Source organism: Peromyscus californicus, unplaced genomic scaffold (genome assembly GCF_007827085.1).
Source record: "Peromyscus californicus insignis strain IS unplaced genomic scaffold, ASM782708v3 Scaffold_12__1_contigs__length_115047231, whole genome shotgun sequence".
In the NCBI taxonomy this organism is placed as follows: Eukaryota; Metazoa; Chordata; class Mammalia; order Rodentia; family Cricetidae; genus Peromyscus; species Peromyscus californicus.
In genome coordinates this window covers 107,927,844-107,944,869 of record NW_026294413.1, presented here as the reverse complement: position 1 = coordinate 107,944,869, position 17,026 = coordinate 107,927,844, and the positions used below count along the sequence as shown (strand labels likewise).

Below are 17,026 nucleotides of genomic sequence, written 5' to 3'. Positions count from 1 at the left end.
CCCAGTTCTTCATGTAGAAGAGAAAGAGAAAAGAAGAGGAGAAGAAAAAGAAAATGATGGCATTTTATAGTTAGGAAATGTTGAAGATAGCATTCCTTTCAAAAGCTTGCCCAATTTTCCCTTGAGTTTTAAACCTAGACACTTGTACTGTGTACTGTATTACCATTTTCTTGGTAACACTGACCTCTGCTCAAGGCTTGTTTCTCTTTTGGCTAATTTGATTTTGATTTTGATTGTTTTCCTGTTGCTGCGTGTAACACTTTGCTCCTGTTTTCCAAATTGAGAGCCTTCTTGTATCTCATTGTAAATTTAAGCTGTGAGAGTGAGATGAAGAAAAATGTTTATGGCTTTGGAGTGTTCTGTTACAGTTGAGAGAGAATTTACACTTACCATACTAGCCTGTTGTTGCCACTGTTTACCAGGAAGGCACTCCGTACTCAGGACTGCTTGCTGCCTGCCTGGTCTGAGTTTGAGTTTGCTTTCCTTGTGGTGGGCCTGCTGTTCCTGTGCTTGTAATGGAGACATTCCCCGTGTTTGCACAATGTTTTCTGCTTTTGCTTTTCTTTCAAAGCCCATCTAAAGGTCTGCATCGACTTCAGGATCAATCTTATTCCTGTTACAACCCCCCCCCATGTGTCTGTGTCTCTGTGTGTGTGTCTGTCTGTCTCTGTCTCTTTCTCTCTTCCTCTTTTGCTCTCACACTGTGTGTGTGTGTGTGTGTGTCAGTATGTGGTGATATTTTGAACAAATTTGCCTGAAGATCAGAGGACAGAACAAGCCACAAACATAGAGGTCAGGCAGTGGTGACACACACCTTTAATCCTAGCACTCGGGAGGCAGAGGCCCAGATCCGTCTGGATCTCTGAGTTCTAGGCCACGTTGGGTTACACTGGAGAAGCTGAGGAATTGGTGAAATAAGAGGTGTTGGCTGTGGCTTGCTCTGCTTCTCTGATCTCTCAGCTTTCACCCTGATATCTGGCTCTGGGTTTTTATTATAAGACCATTTAGGATTCGTGCAACATCTGTGTGTGTGTGTGTGTATGTCTCTGCTCTCTCTCTCTCTCTCTCTCTCTCTCTCTCTCTCTCTCTCTCTCTCTCTCTCTCTCTCGCACGCAGGCCACACACACACACCTTTTGTTTTAATAGGCCATGGGTCTTGAAAGTGTGTTCAACCAACCATTTGACATTGGGACACTATGTTATCTACTAAGTACATACTTGAGAACTATACACTCAAGTATCAAGTTACCTCACCCTACCAAAAACACACGAAATTTTCTTTCCATAATGTTGTTAAGTTTGCTATTTTATATTGGACTGCATTGATGTCAATCCTGTAGCACTTGTGGCTTGTGGGCCACAGGTTGGGCACACCTGATATTTTCAGAAATGTATGATGCAGTTTTGTCTTGAATTGATCCTAAATATCTTGGTGTAAGCTTAATTTGCCTTTATTTCTTTTCTTTTAGTTTTTTTTATTTGTGTGTGTGTGTGTGTGTGTGTGTGTGTGTGTGTGTGTGTGTGTGTGTGCGCCCACTGAGACCAGAAGAGGGTGTCAGATTCCCCAGACTGGAATTATAGGCAGTTGTAAACTGTCTGATGTCAATGCTGGGAAATGAACTCTTATCCCCTGCAAGAGGAATAAATGTTCTTAACCAGAGTCATCTCTCCAGTCTGCTTATTTTAGGCTATAATTAGGACTCAATACATTTTACTTTATGTAGTTTAGACATTCATTTCAAGATAGCAAAGGAAAGAAACAGGAACAAAAAAAAATGGTAAGTGTTCTAGGATTGAGCTGAATTGTTGGGATACACAGAATGCCTCAGACTTGTCCCTTGTAGAGTCATGGATTCACATCACACAGCCTGGGTCCTTACACTGGGGCTGATCACCGATCTTTGGCCTTAGTGGGTCATGAGTCCTATTACACAGTTTGGGCTGCACTCTGTCTTCCAGAGCCAGAGTGTCATGCTCTCTTTTATGGAGCAAACATTGATGACTCATCATGGAAGGTCAAAGTATTAAATTCACACTTATTTTATGGAGAAGTAGAAAGATAGGAAAGCATATTTGGTATCCCACCAAAGACAAGTCAATCTTCAGCTAGTTGCTTTAGCTCCCTGTTTGGTAATTAGGAGTTTACAAAAATAATTTTCTGTTCTTCTCTAGCTTTACGCCCCATGACCTTTTTGGCTTTTATTTGGGGGAAAAAAAAAAAAAAAAAGAAAACCCTGAGGGTTTCATGCCCTGGAGTTAGTGCTGTGTTTGCCTCAGTTTGCATTTCCTCTCCCGTGCTTTCACTTCCGGTGTAGAACTGTACTTTACAATTTCTGTATGTTAAACTTGGTTTTGATGTAGTTTTTTGTGGCGGTGTCTCAGCCCAGGCTGTCTGCAAACTCCTGATCCTCTTGCTTCCACTTACTGAGTGCTGAGTTCCCCACACCCCAGTATTCTAGTGCTTGTGGGTAGGGCACTACACCTGAGGGCGCTGTCAAGGCCACATCCGAAGTCACTGTCATTTCTTGTTCACAGCTCTGGACAATGGTGAAATGACATCTTAGGACTTGTGCTCACCAAGAATCAACCTTTGGTACTTTCAAAGGCTCTATGTTTTGCCTTTTTAAAGGTGATTTTAATGCAACTCGAATTTTTATTTTAAAAAAATCTCTACAGACTTTCTAAAAAGTTGTGTCACTTTGCAAAGCCACTGAATGATCTGGTGACAGGAGTCTGATAGAAAGTCCTTGTGCCTGGGGAACGTGTTGTCTCAGGATTTTCTGCTTGAGACATGTATTGTGCGGTAGCAGCTTGAAGTGATTTTGTGCATCTAAGAGATACTAAGCAGGCGGTCTTAGAGCTCTGGTCCTGCCTGGCCCACAAATCAGTTTCCAAGTCCTTCTCAACCCCCAAACCCAGAAACCGAGCATGTGACGTGCTTCATTTCCCCCTTTAATCTTTGAGAACTGATTTGCAGTCCATAATAATTCTTGAAGCACCTGAGATAAACTATTTTGGATTCCAAGCCTCTTCTGACTAGGATACAGCACACAAGTTTAGGTCCACGCACCCTGAGCTTCACCGCGCGGTTTCTGGTTGCTAAGGTAGCCGGGTAGGCGTCGCCCGTCGCTATGGCGCTACTCTACCTTGCAGCGTTGTCATTCCTAATTGGCTGAGCGCCCGAGGCTGTGGAGGAAGAAGTGTAAGCGTTGGTTCAGTCCCTCAGGGCCAGAAAAGGAATTGACTGAAAAACCGACAGGTGTCAGTGAGGGAGCTGGTTTGAGTTCGCTCGGGTTCTGCAGCAAGCAGGATGAGGAAGATGGCTTGAGGTTGGCCTGAAGGGGGGCCGCCTTCCTGAGCGGTGAGTGGTGAGGGAAGTTGGGTGTCCTTATGCCCAAGGCCGCCTGGGGAACCTCCCTTTCCCGAGGCCATCCACAGGGACTTTCCGTGAAGGGGCGATGTCAGCCTTGGGGTCAGTCAGCCAGAGCCTGCCTCAAAGTAGATAAGCTTGTGCTGAAGAGTGTGTTGAGAGGTGAGTTCCGCGTTGCGTGGTGCTTCCAGGAGCAAAGGACCTGGTATGGGTAAACAGCTGGTATCCGTCAGTCAGCTCTCATGCCTCTGGAGGCTTATGATCTTTCTGAACAGCACACTCCTGCCTTCCTTTTACAGAGTGGGCTCTGCTCACCTCCACTTCAGTGCCTGCCTTTAGGTAACTTCTGTTACAGATGTGAAGAAAGTCTTCATCACATAGAAAGCTCTCCTTAGCCAGAGCCCAGCACCCAGCACCCAGCACCCAGCACCCAGCTGCAGTTGTTTAGCGACTCTCAATGCAACCCTACCCCACCATACCCTACTATCCTTGGACTCCTATGGGTACTACCACTATCTACATTCCCAAAACCACATCCTGGACACCACTTCATTTCTACAAAACCATTTCTACAAAGCTATCTCAGATTCCACCAGTCCCTTGGTTAAACTGAATATATATATATATATATATATATATATATATATATATATACAGCATTACTGATTGTTGTCTGTCCCTATCCATCCAATCCACCTGCTCACCATTGTTAGACTGACATCTTTTATTTTTTGATTTTTTTTATTTTTTAAGTGCCAAGATGTATTTTCCTTTCCTACTGGAAGCTCATCTTCCCCACTTCCCTATTTTCCAGTCTTTGGTTAGCCAACACAAACTCCATCTTATCTATGCACAGAATGTGGTCCATGCCACATCTGGGGCTGTCTCAACTGTTCTCACGCTGCTGAGAATGGACTGCCTTTGTAGGGCAGTGCGCTCACTTCCCCATCCTTGTCTCTATGTTGCCTGATTTCTTTGCTACCTACAAGTATGAGAAGACTGACTCACTCATGGTTCAGCATCTAGCTCAGACACCTAGCAAGTGCACTTAATATGTACTTGATAAAGAATGATTCTCTTAAGTTACCAGCTTTTCAGAACACTCTCATGACTTCTGGAGAAGTCAGAGATATCGTCTCCTTAAGTGAATGTTAATTTAGGGATTTTGCTTTAATTGTAAAAGTCTGGAAGTTCTTAATTTATGCTCTATTTTATGCCATAATAATTATTTAAGATTGTTCAAGGGAGACAATGCAGTGTGGTTTGCGAGAGCTGAGTCCCATACAGTTTAGCATTTTAACTCTCTGCCCCCTAACAAATCACTGCCCCTTAAGCTTTTTACCTATGCAAATAATGATAATGTCTTTAAATCATTTAAACATTGAATGTATACCAGACTTAGTTCCACACACATACAGTTTTCATGCATTTAAAAACAGTGAAAGTAGCAGTTAGGAAATATCCATGGCCGGTTCACAAAAGATAAAGTTTTTGGTTTAGTCAACAGTAGTTTCTAGGATACCATCTCGTCATTAGACTGCTTGGTGTATGGCTTCAGCGCTGATGAGGAAGAGACTCATTAATTTAGTGACTATTTACCAGTCATTTGAGGAGTCCAGGGTCAGGGCAACTGAAGGGAGGTCAAATAAAGTTAGTAAAGGATGTAGGCAGTGAATGGGGAGTCCAGAATGTGACTATCAAAACCACTCAGGCCTTGCAGCTCAGGTTAGAGCCTCTTGGAGAGAGAGGTACAGAGCATCTAGAAGGAGCCCATTCGAACAGGCAGTATTTCCTGAGCACCTGCGTTTTAGACAGTGAAAAAGCCAACACAGTCTGCTGGCCTGATAGCACCCACCTGTAGTGCCAGCAAGCAGGAAAATGAGGCAAGAGGATCAGAAGTTTGAGCCAAGGTTGTGCATATCCGTTACATTTTGGTTACTCTGACCACATGTCTGACAGGGGCTCAGCCTCAGGGAATAGTCCATCCTGTCAGGGAAGGCATGGTAGCAGGGGCATGAGCAGCAGGGGCATGAGGTGGCTTCACACAGTGCATGCATGAGGTGGGGGCTTTGCTGTGCTCAGCTGGCTTTATCCTTTTTCCCTTTTTAATCCGTGATGGCTCCCAGCCTATGGCATGGTACTTTGAACATTCAGGGCGGGTCTTCTCTGGAACCTCAGACATAGTGTGCTTTACCAAGGTCCTATTTCCTTCCTTTTTTTGTCTTTCTTCTTTTGATACATATCTCCTGTAGCCAAAACTTGCTTTGTACTCCTGATTCTCCTGCCGCTGCCTTCCAAATGTCGAGTAGATGTTTTACAACACAATTGAGGTGGAAAATGAGGTGGGTGGGATACAGGAAGGGAGAGAAGAGTCAGGTGTAGGGATCCCAGCTTTTGGGAGGCCAAGGGAAGAGGATCCTAGAGAACATGAGGCTGGCCTGGGCAACCTCGGGAGACTGTCAAACAAGAAGGGAAGAGGAGGGCAATGAGAAGACATCCAGAGGCCCTGAGAGTGGCAGAGCAGCCCCTGCAGCTGTGGATGCTTCAGCCAAGGCCTTGGAGGCCAAATCCCAGCCCCACCACTGCTAGGAGGGCACGCTTTGGCCCCTCCTTCATCTTTTGGTATCTGGCTTCCTTACCTGTAAAATGGGGTGGTTAAAACAAATTTCTTAGACTGCTGGTTTCCTAGAAATACCAAGTGTTAACTATTGTAGAGGACAGAGGCAAATGGATGGGGAAAACAGAGCAGCAGGATAAGGGAGATGGGACTTAGCGTGAGAGTGTTCAGATAAGACTCGTCAGGAAGTGTAGAGGCTTGCTATGGTGGAAAGTGAACCTTAAACATACTCAGTCAGACCTAATTTAAATCAAGATATATTTTTTAAAACAGATGAAAAGCATGAGTGTTAGCTCTGAATGAAATGTACTATTTCTCACTTGTAAAACAATTACTTATTTTAAAAAATTACTTCTTTTGTTTATTTGAAACAGAATCTTGTTATATAGACTAGGCTGCCCCTAGACTTATTATATAGTCCAGGCTGGACTCAGATTCACAGTGATCACTCTTTTGCAGCCTCCCAAGTGCTAGGATTACAGCCCTGAGCCACCATACCTGAGTTATTTGAATCATTATGCCAGACTTTCTCTTGTGTCAACTCAAATTGGTTAGCAGTGACAATGACAGTCGTTGAGATCAAGAGCTTATTAAATCTTCTAGTGGGAATATTTGTAATGGACCTCAGAGCCAGAGTGACAAAATGATTTGGAAAGGAAATCCCTCCTATGAAAATTAAACTAAAATTAGAGGCAGAGCAAACCAAGTCTGGGCCACCAGGAAATGAGCTCTGTGTTTATCATATCTTGCCAGTGTTTGTGGTTAATTAATTTGAAAAAAAAGTTGCTAGAAAAAAATGCATCTAGTGGAATCTGGATCTTTTCTATCACCATTTCTGTCATGACTGTCCTGGTGGTCCAACCTGAGGGAGTCATCTCTTCAAACGTGTGACTTCCAAAGGTGGAGACTGGCCTGCACAGATTTGCCACATGCATGCTACACTCGGCCCGCATCTTTTCTTTATGTAATCGTATTGTGCTGTAAGGACACTTGATGTCCATTTTAAACATAAATGTCATGTTTTCTTTATCTATAAAGAGATTTCATCAAGCCAGCACTGTAATCACCTTGGAGCTTATAAATCATATTCTACTTGGGAATTTTCATTAATACCGAGGGGTCTCCTGGAGCATGTCTCTGGAGAAGCAGGTTCAAGGCCCAGTGTGAGCAGCAGCTGGCTGGTGAGGCAGGGCCTTGGGTTGCAAGAAGCACCTCACCAACAGAAGAGAAAGCAACATCAGCTAATGCTCCATTTCATTTTTTGGGAGGGAGAAGGCACTGTAGTGAGGAGCGATGATGTAAGCTTGCACTAGGTCTTGGTGGCCATACTAGAAAGAAGCTGGTAAACAAGAACCATATTTAGAAGAAAAGTCATCAAGGTATAATGACCAAATGCCAGATACGGGGTTGCAGAAGGGGGGCCACTTTTTCTGTGCTCTGTGCCAAAGGGCCCTCTGCTGTACTTGAGACTAACACTTAGCTCTCTTCCTTCTGCTTTTTAGTGCAGTTCATTTGCGTACTATGATTTGTTTGGATCAAGTCAGGTAAATTCCTCATTCACCATGTTAGTTAGCCATGAAGTAATGGAGGAGAATAACAAATTGAGTAACTCACATACAGATACATTTTAACTTCAGAGGACACCCTGGCTCCCACCCGCTTTGGGCACTAGGAGTGCCTCAGGTTCCATAGACTTAAAGACTACTGCTCTTCATTTCCCTTGGGCTCCTGTGCTCGCTCCACCTCAGCTCATCTTCCCACCATCTCCCAGACCACTCCCAGGGCCTGTCTTCTGCTATGATCAACCTCAAGATGTGCCCACTGCTCCCCTTATCCTCCAGACCTTCTTCAGAACCCCAAGAGGTGCAGACTTTCCAGAACCTTCCACCTCACAGTGACCTTTGATTTTGTTCAGTGTATAATCTCTTTTGGACATGTTCTCCCTGGTTTTTGTCATCCCTGTGTTTTTTAACTTCTTACATTTGGCAAAAAATATTTTTTAAAGTATAATTTTCAGGAGGCTGTGGTGGCTCACTCCTAATATGATCCCAGCATTAGGGAAGCTGACACTGGAGGATCATTGTGCATTCAAGGCCAGGCTAGACTCCACATAGAGAGTTCCAGGTCAACCTAGGTAACAGAGTGAGACCCTGTCTCATCAACAATTTTTTTTTTTTAAAAAAAGCTGCACATGGTGTCACACATCTGTAATCCCAGTGTTTAGGGGTTGGAGGGAGGAAAATTAGAATTCACAGCTACATAGTAAGTTCACAAGCTAGTATGGACTCCATGGAAAGATGTGGGGCTTTTGCTGTTTTTCATTACTTGTTATAGAGGTGAAAGTTCTCTAACTTCTTTTAATTTGTCCAGTTGAGTAGAGCTGGAACTGGACCATCTGGTAAGGAAGACTGACCACAATTCATCCAAAGACATTAGGAGCTGGACTCAGTAGTTGCATGCCTGTAATCTTTGCACTGAGGTGGAGGCAGGACAATGGGGGGGTCCAAGGCTGGTTCAGCTGCATGGGACTGTAGATATGGGAGAGGAATATAATCAGTATGATAACACCTTCAGAGGATGTATTAGTTCGAGATGCATGCTTCCCTCATCTGATACCTTTACTTCTTTAAGCCATACCATGCTCCTGATTATTTTAATTTTAGGTATCATAATCCCATTATATGACATATGTAAATGTTATGTCAGATGCAAGGGATGAGGAGAAAAGAAAAAAATCAGACCCAGATCATAATGGTTAGTAGATTTTAAATGATTCAGTATGTTTTCCTCAGTGGCTTTACTAACTATTTCTTTCCTCAAAAGACTACTCTCAGCTTCATCTATGTCCGATTCTAGGAAAGTGTCTTCCTAGCACTTTTAGCCTCTACAGGGACAAATTATGACACTTGACCAACAGGAAGACATGTGAACTGAAGTTCTTATTAAAAACAAAACAAACAAACAAAGCCCCACAAAACTGGGTCTTCTCAGTAAATCAGGCTGTAGCAGCAGGAAAGCAGAGGACTACAGCGTGGTGAGCACAGGTCTCCCCAGGACTTGGGAGGCAGAGGGAACTCTGAGATGTCTATGAAGAAAAAGCAAAATTAGACTCTTGACTTGGGGCACATTTAATTATACAATAAAAAAGTAGCTGGATCTTCTGTTTTTCTACACTAATTTTTTTTTTTTGGTTTTTCGAGACAGGGTTTCTCTGTGTAGTTTTGCGCCTTTCCTGGAACTCACTTGGTAGTCCAGGCTGGCCTCGAACTCACAGAGATCCGCCTGGCTCTGCCTCCCGAGTGCTGGGATTAAAGGCGTGCGCCACCACCGCCCGGCTTTTCTACACTAATTTACAGTTCATTCTTCATGATTTCTACTTCCTTTTCTCCCTCCTTTCTTTCTTTTATGATAATTGTATTAGTTTGCTTTCTATTGGTGTGATAAGCACCATGACCAAAAGCAACTTGGGGAGGAAATGGTCTATTTCATCTTACAAATCCCTATTATAGTCCATCGCTGAGTGAAGTCAGGGCAGGAACTCAAAGTAGAAACCTGGAGGCAGGAACTGAAGCAGAGACCTTGGAGGAGTGCTGCTTAGTGGCTTGATTCCTTTGACCTGCTTTCTTATCCAGGACCATCTACCCAGAGCTGGCGCCTCCCACAGTGAGTTGGACCTGCCCACATCTATCTTAATTAAGAAAGTGCCCCACAGACTCAGACAATCTGATGGAGATATTTTCTCAGTTGAGGTTGCCTCTTTCAAATGACTCTAGGTTGTGTCGTATAGACAAAAACTAACCAGCACAGTAGTATAGATGCTAAATGTATCTTTACTTTAGCAACTCACAAACATGTTTTAAAGCTAAGTGGGTTTTCATTGCTTATGGTAGAGTTGCATATGTGTGAGAGGCTCTGTTACCTTCATCAACTTCAAACTGAGCTTAGACATAGTAAGTTTTTAGTAAATGTTTGTTAAATTCGTTAGTCTACAGCACTCTATCTACCTAAATTCTAAAGTATTCATTGTGTCTTCTTTCTTGCTATGCACCAGTAACAAAAGCCTTGGCCTCTAAATCTTGACCCCAGCTCAACTGTTTGTCACAAATATGGTAACTATCTTGGAAAAATATTTCTTAAAGTCAATATACTGTATTTGTGCATTTCAAACCATTTAGGTTCTCTAGATCTTGTTTCACTGAAACACCCATCAATTGGCAGTCCTTTGCTTCTAAACACCTCTAGATTTTCCTAGACTTGAAGTATGCAATTCTAAGACAATAGCACATGGTTTTTGCTCATGCCTGAACAACACACTGAAGTCTAGTTGTGGCACAGAAAAGAAATTGAATTTTTGGAATATCCAATTTAATTAAACCAATATTACATTCAATTTTATATGTCCCTATGTTATTGATACATTATAGTTTTGATATGAACTCTTCCATTCATGCAAACACTTGGTCCCCAACTGGTCAGATTGTTGTGGGAAGTGTTTGAAACTCTAGGAAGTTGGGTATCGCTGGAGAAAGCAGGCCACAAAAGGAATGGATCTGAAGGCTATGATTGGTCTTCATTTCTTGCTTGCCTCTACTTCCTATCTGTGAGGTGAGCAGCCTACCCCTGTGATGTCCTGCCTCATTAGAGGCACAGGAAGAATAGAAAAATGAATGGAAACCTCTGAAACCATGGGCAAAAATAAACCTTAGCTGGGGTTTCTATTGCTGTGAAGAGACACCATGACAACTCTTATAAAGGAAAACATTTAATGGGGTGGCTTATAGTTTCAGAGGTTTGTTTAGTCCATTATCATGATGGTGGGATATGGTGGCATGCAGGCAGACATAGTGCTGGAGAAGGAACTGAGAGTTCTACATCTTGATCAGCAGGCAACAGGAAGTGAACTGAGTCACTGGTATGACTTGAGCATATATGAGACTTCAAAGCCCTCCTCCACAGTGACACACTTCCTCTAACAAGGCAGCACCTACTGCAACAGAGCCATGCCTCCTAACAGTGCCATTCCCTGTGAGTTTATGGAGGCCAATCACATTCAGACTCCCACACTTTCCTTCTTTAAGCTGTTTGTGTCAGGTGTCTACTCACAGCGATGGGAAGTCTGATGAGCACAGAAAAGTGACACCAGAGATGGAGGAGGGTCAGTGTTAGGGCTAAACCTCATCATGTGACTTTGGCTCATAGGAATTAGTTTGTGGGAGGAGTTTGGAAAAGTGTGTAAGTCGGACTAGAGAAGCCATAAAATGTAAACTAAGCATAATGATTATTCTGGAGGGATCTCAAAATGCTGCCAGGAATATAGATAGTAGAGGCCATAGTCATGAGGCTCCAAGAGGAACATGGGTTCTACTGGGACCTGGACGAGATACTATTATCTACTATTGTTTGTATCCTTAGACCTTGTGGAACAATGATGGACTGGGCTCAGCTGTAAAGAGAACTTAATGCTCTTCTAGAGGACCTGAGTTTGATTTCCAGCACCCATGTATAGTAACTCATAACCACCTCTAACTCCAGCTCCAGGGAGATCTGATGCCTCCAGCCTCCTCTGGCACCCTCACACACATGCACATACTTTTCTCCACACATACACATACAAAATTAAAGCTAAAATAAAAAAAATATTATGGACTAATCAATCTGGTGTAGGAAGCAAAGTTACCCCAACATTTATGTATGGTACAAGTATTGACAGATATAGTTAGCCAAATCTACAGTGAGAATCTAATCTGCAAATATGCAGATGAGAAAGATTGAAAACAAAAAACAAACTAGTAATTACAGAAAAGCCTGGGGAAATTTGGAGTTCAGGAAGTCATGATTGCTGAAGAGAATACAGCATGAAAATAATGTCAATTACTTTGCACTGGGGCCAAAGGACGATGTTACGAGGACACCTCAAGGGTTGACAAGACTCCACACATCCAGGCTAGCATATGAAAACTAAAGAGAAGAGAACACCTGTGGGCATATCCAGGGTACCACAGGATTAATTTTACCATACTCAGTTGCCAAGGTACTCAGAGGCCAATGTGACAGTAGTCCAGTGGGACCTAGTTGTTTGGTAAAGCTGGTGGCAGACCTTGGTGTCATTTATGAGGTGCTTCTTTTTTCAGACATGCACAATGCAAGAGTTAAAAGGTCACCTAGGCTGCAAAGATCTTTAAAGGAAGCAGCCCCCAAGGCAGGGAAGCCCAAGTTGCACTGGAGACCCAAGGGTGCTGGAGATGCCAGGAACATGAAATGTCCTTTGACAAACATAAGCAGTGAATGGAGTCAGCCCCAAAAGAGTGTATGTGGGATGCAAATGGTAAGGCCTGTAGGCTGGTAGGAACTCATATACACTGGGTACTGGACATGGAGCTACAAAAGTTAACGTTTGCTCTGCTGGCTTTCAACCTTTCTTTGCTAGGCTCTTATTCCTCCATTTTGGAAGGTGGATGTCTATTTTGTACCACTGTATCTTAAAGCTGAGCCTCTTTCTTGGTGATGTATAGAGGTTCACAGGTGTGAGTTGACTTTGACTTTCAGAGGAGACTTTGGCTATGAACTTTTCAACACTGTTAGAACTGTTAGTTCTCTGGAGGTGGTTTAAATGGCTTTTGCATTCAGAGATAGCTATGAGCCTTAGGGGGCAGAGATGGAATGTTGGTCAGTCTCCAGCTTAGGGAGTGTGGCCTAGAAGAGAAGAGTCACTGGCTAGGGTGAAGTCACTGTGAAGGCTAGATCTGATTCTTCATCCCTTCTCTCTCTCTCTCTCTCTCTCTCTCTCTCTCTCTCTCTCTCTCTCTCTCTCTCTCTGACTCCTGTCCATCAAGTTGTGAGCTTCTCACATGCTTCACTGCCGTGGTGTTTTGTGTCATGATTGCCCTGGAAGCAGCAGAGCTAAGGACCATGGATCTTTGTAACTGTGAGCCATAACCTTTCATCATGTAAGTTGTTTATGCGAGGTATTTGTAACAGCAGCAGAAAGCCATGAGTATCTTCATCCTTCTGCTTCTGTTATGAAAATGAGGAGAGTTGAGAATAGAAATCAATTAAAAGAAAAAAGCAAACAAGTCAACAAAAGTGTGTTGGTGAACTCATATCTTTCAAGTGGGGAAAAGTAGGATTAAAAATAACAGTAGGATAAGTAAACATGGCAATATTAAAATGCTGAATTCAGAGTGTTGAAATGCCTATTGAGCTGTATTTCCAGGCAGGCCACCTCCCTGCCAGATACTCAGGTAAGCTTATGGACTGCGCAAGATTGGCCTGACCATAATTATGACTGCTGTTAACATGTATTGTTCAGATACCAGCTTTCACACTTGAAGAATTCTGGAAGGGAGCTGGAAAGATGTCTCAGTGCTTCAGAACACTTACTGATCTTGCAAAGACCCTGGTTCAATTCTTAGTATTCATATCAGGGGGCTCACACTACTTGTAACTTCAGTTTCCGGATATCTGGAGTCTTCTGGCCTCCACCTCCCCAGGCACTTACATATATGTAGTGCACACAAATTCAGGAAGGTACACAAATACACATAAATAAAAAAATAAATCCCTTAAGGAAAAAAATCTTTAAAAAGAAAAAAAATTGGTAATTCTGGAAGCTGAGCATGGTCAAACACATCTGTCATCCCTGCAATGGGAAGATGGAGGCAGTGGAGTTTAAGCCAGCTTGCTCTACATAAGGAGTTCCAGCACAGTCAGGGATACTTAGTGAGACTTTGTCTTTAAAAAATAAACAAAAAACAAAATGGAAAAAAAAAACTTCATAAAGAATTCTGGAAGTGTGGCAACATCATGACACTGATCGCTTACTTGTGAGTGAGTGTGGCTTTCTCTGAGACACTTGGGGATCCGGCCCATAATGAGAGAGGGCTCCTTTGAACCCATACTGTGTAATTCAGAATATTTACAGAGAAAGACAAGTGAGGTTGCATAAAATTACTGTCAATTAATCTTCAAATATTTGTTAGTCGATATATTTTATAAATCCCAAAGAGGATTTATACCTTATACTGATGTACAGAACAATGTTTGTGAAAAATTGGCCAGAATACTTAAATCAAGCATGTGCCAGAAAATATGGGCGGAAGACATGTCCTAAATCTATCCAAGAAAGACCTTTGGAAGGTAAAGAGTCAATAATATTCATTTTAGTACTTGCAGTTATTAATTTTTACATGTTTGAATAGACATCATGGATGAATTTTGCCTGTTTTAACTGAGACTACTTTGGATCATATAACCCAACTAAAAGCTATCTCCGTTTACTTTGCAAGGAATGCAATGTTAATTCTGAGGCATTGATGTTTTACAATGCCTGATCAAGACAAAAAGGTGAAGACCTCAGAGAAATCAGCTGATAAAAAGCAGCAAGGGACAACTACCAGGTAACCAAGTGTTTTTGGTTATGCACTGGGGCAGCACTGTTGAGTGGGTTTAATGCTTCCTGGAAGTTGACTCCTGGGTTGCAGTGTTTACTCAAACACTGAGCCCTTTCTAGAGTTTGGAAAGAAATGGTTGACATGCATACACTTATCTTCAGAGGCAGGCTTCCAAGTGGCGGTGTCATGATGGTAATGTGACCATGCTCTCCTGGATCCTTCTGTGGTTAACATTGTGTTGTTCTTTCCCCTAGGGACTATTCAGACCTTAAAAGACTTCGGTGCCTTTTGAACGTTCAGTCAAGCAAACAGCAGGTAGTGTTTTCAAAGGATGCGGCATGGGACTAAAGACCACATGTTTCTGAAAGGGTCCATTTTCCATCCTTGTGTATGCTCCCTTTGCTCTGCCATAGCTTTCCTCACTTCCTCGGGTGCTTCTCTCCCCTGGGTCAGGCTCTGCTGAGACTTGGCATCTGCAGCCTTTTCATTTCTCTGCTTGTCACTATATATCCTAACCAGCAGAACTTGGATCCTCCAGTCTGTAAACAGCCAGTTCTGTCATCAAATGCCAATGTTTACCTTTTGGAGCTTCAGGGAAATTTATTCTCCAAACACAGTTTACCACATCTTTGTCCTCTCTGTACCCTGCCATCCTTCTTTTTCATAGAAAATGCCCCCTAATGCTTCTCAAATTTCACCCCAACAATGGAGGGATGAGGTTTTGGCTATTTTTATGCTTTTATTAGTCAAGGAGGGAATGGCATTCCTGGTTTATATCTAAACTTGACGTTTTAGTCTTGCTTCTAGAAGACCTTGGGAAGTCACGAGAGTAGATGTTGTTGTCTGGGAGGTTGGGAAACAACCTAGCAGTCCTAAGAATGACAGCAGCAGACCCTCATGCACTGCTGCTGACTGGACAGTCGGGATGGGCTTGAGCCCTGGCCTTCTGCCTCCAAAGGTTGGTAATGCAGCTATGATGCTTTATCTTATATCATCCCAACCTACCCAGGAAACATGGCATTCTTAGCTGTTTGTTCTAGAGGGTGACTCCTCAAGGTTTGGTGGCATCTGAAGAGCAAGCAGGACAGTTCATGCTCAGGGATTCCTGCTACCCACAGGTGCCTTGACTGCACTTTTACCCTTCTCAATATTGCAGCATCTGCTTTCCCAGATGGAAAAGCTGAGGCACAGAGACATGATCGCCTCAAGATTACCAGTCTGCTTTAATTCTCTAACTAGGCACCCCAGCCTGTGCTGTATGCCCTAGCCATGGTGATGCTGTTCGATGAACTGGAAAATTAACTGAGAGTTTAAAATACTTGACCGAGTCAAATGTCCTTGAAATAGCTTTTCTCTGTGAGCTCTTCCCTCCATGTCATTCCTGCTACAAGGTCCCTGAGATTCCTCTTATCTGTGTGTTCTGGAAGTTATTTACCTCTGGTCACTTGCAGCTGTCTCAGATCACATCCACTCTTCTTGGGGAGGAAGGAAATGACCCTGACCATGGTTTTTGTCACAGACCCATTTTCCCGCTCCGTACATCCCCCAGTGAGACCGCAATATCCCAAGCTTGCTTTCTCCTACACTTCTATCTGTGAGTTCTGTCTTGTTTCTTAGGTCCAAATCAGCTGCCCCTCCTTCACCCACGGCTGCCTTCCTCACATGGGGCTCCTTCTCCACGGTAGCAATTTCCTCTCTTGGGGACTCTCCTAGTCTTATTTCCTGATAAGATCCATCCCCTCGTCGGCAACGTTGGCTTTGCTTCTGATCCACTGTTGTATCTTTGCCACAGGTTTGTGGTTGTTTCTCTTAAGTTGACCTGGGACTTGGGACCTGGGTCATCATCTGCATGAACAGCCGCTGGCTGGGTGAAAGAAATACCTACAGTGCCTCTGGATTTGGTTTGCGGCTCAAAGCCTTCAGTGTTGAAGTTTACAGTGGCTAGGTCTACTGTGCCTCCATTTTGCCACTCCCTTGTTTCTCCCTGGCAGAGCTGATTAAAGTTAATTTAATGATTTCTTTTCTTTTTTTTTTTAGCCAACTTGGAATTCTCAATCATTTTTTCTAACAAGTTCATATCTTTTTGCTAAATTTTTGTACACAAATAATGTGTATTTAAATGCTGGAAGTATTTAGAGAGCAGAGAGGTATAAGAGAGCATGCGGTGACTAGCCTCACTTGGAGGAAGGTTCCTAAACCTCTCAAATTCTATGGCTCGTTCTGGTGTGAAAGTTCCCTGCATCTGTCATCCTGGAAACAAAAGTTACTCTGAGCTCTGTTCTCCTTTCCTGAAATAATGTGAGATATATATGTGAGACGGAGGATTCTAGGACAGCTCAGAAATTTCCTTGTGCCCTGCTTCTTCCAGGAAGACTATAAGGAGCACCTAAAGATATACAGTGTGTGGAAATTTATCATAAACTAAAATCAGGGCCAAAGTTAAGATGAAAAATAAGGGCTGGGAGAGTCAGAGCAAGAAGCCCCCGACAACATATGCAAGTAGGAACATGCTCCCTTCTCAGATGTTCAGTGGTCCATTTGAGGAGGGATATTTGTGAGTCAGGCCCACTTACCAGAATCCTGCTGATGTGGCCTTTTTTTAAAAAAAAAATGTATTTTGTTTACAAATGGACTGTGATAACCAGTTAC

General features: G+C 43.1%; 1 protein-coding gene across 6 annotated transcripts in view; it reads left to right on the top strand.

Moving 5' to 3' along the window:
• The first annotated feature begins 3,200 nt into the window (after positions 1-3,200).
• Positions 3,201-17,026, top strand: part of Nek10 (NIMA related kinase 10) — a 196,438-nt gene continuing 182,612 nt past the window's right edge. For 5 of the 6 annotated variants that reach the window (XR_008217203.1, XM_052734079.1, XM_052734076.1 and 2 more), the window contains exons 1-3: positions 3,201-3,361; positions 14,273-14,383; positions 14,632-14,692. Coding sequence is in view for 4 of the 6 variants with exons in the window: in XM_052734079.1 (XP_052590039.1) it covers positions 14,310-14,383; positions 14,632-14,692 (135 nt within the window). In the remaining 2 variants the exon portion in view is untranslated. The remainder of the gene's footprint in view (positions 3,362-14,272; positions 14,384-14,631; positions 14,693-17,026) is intronic. The other variant, XM_052734077.1, reaches the window with a different exon arrangement.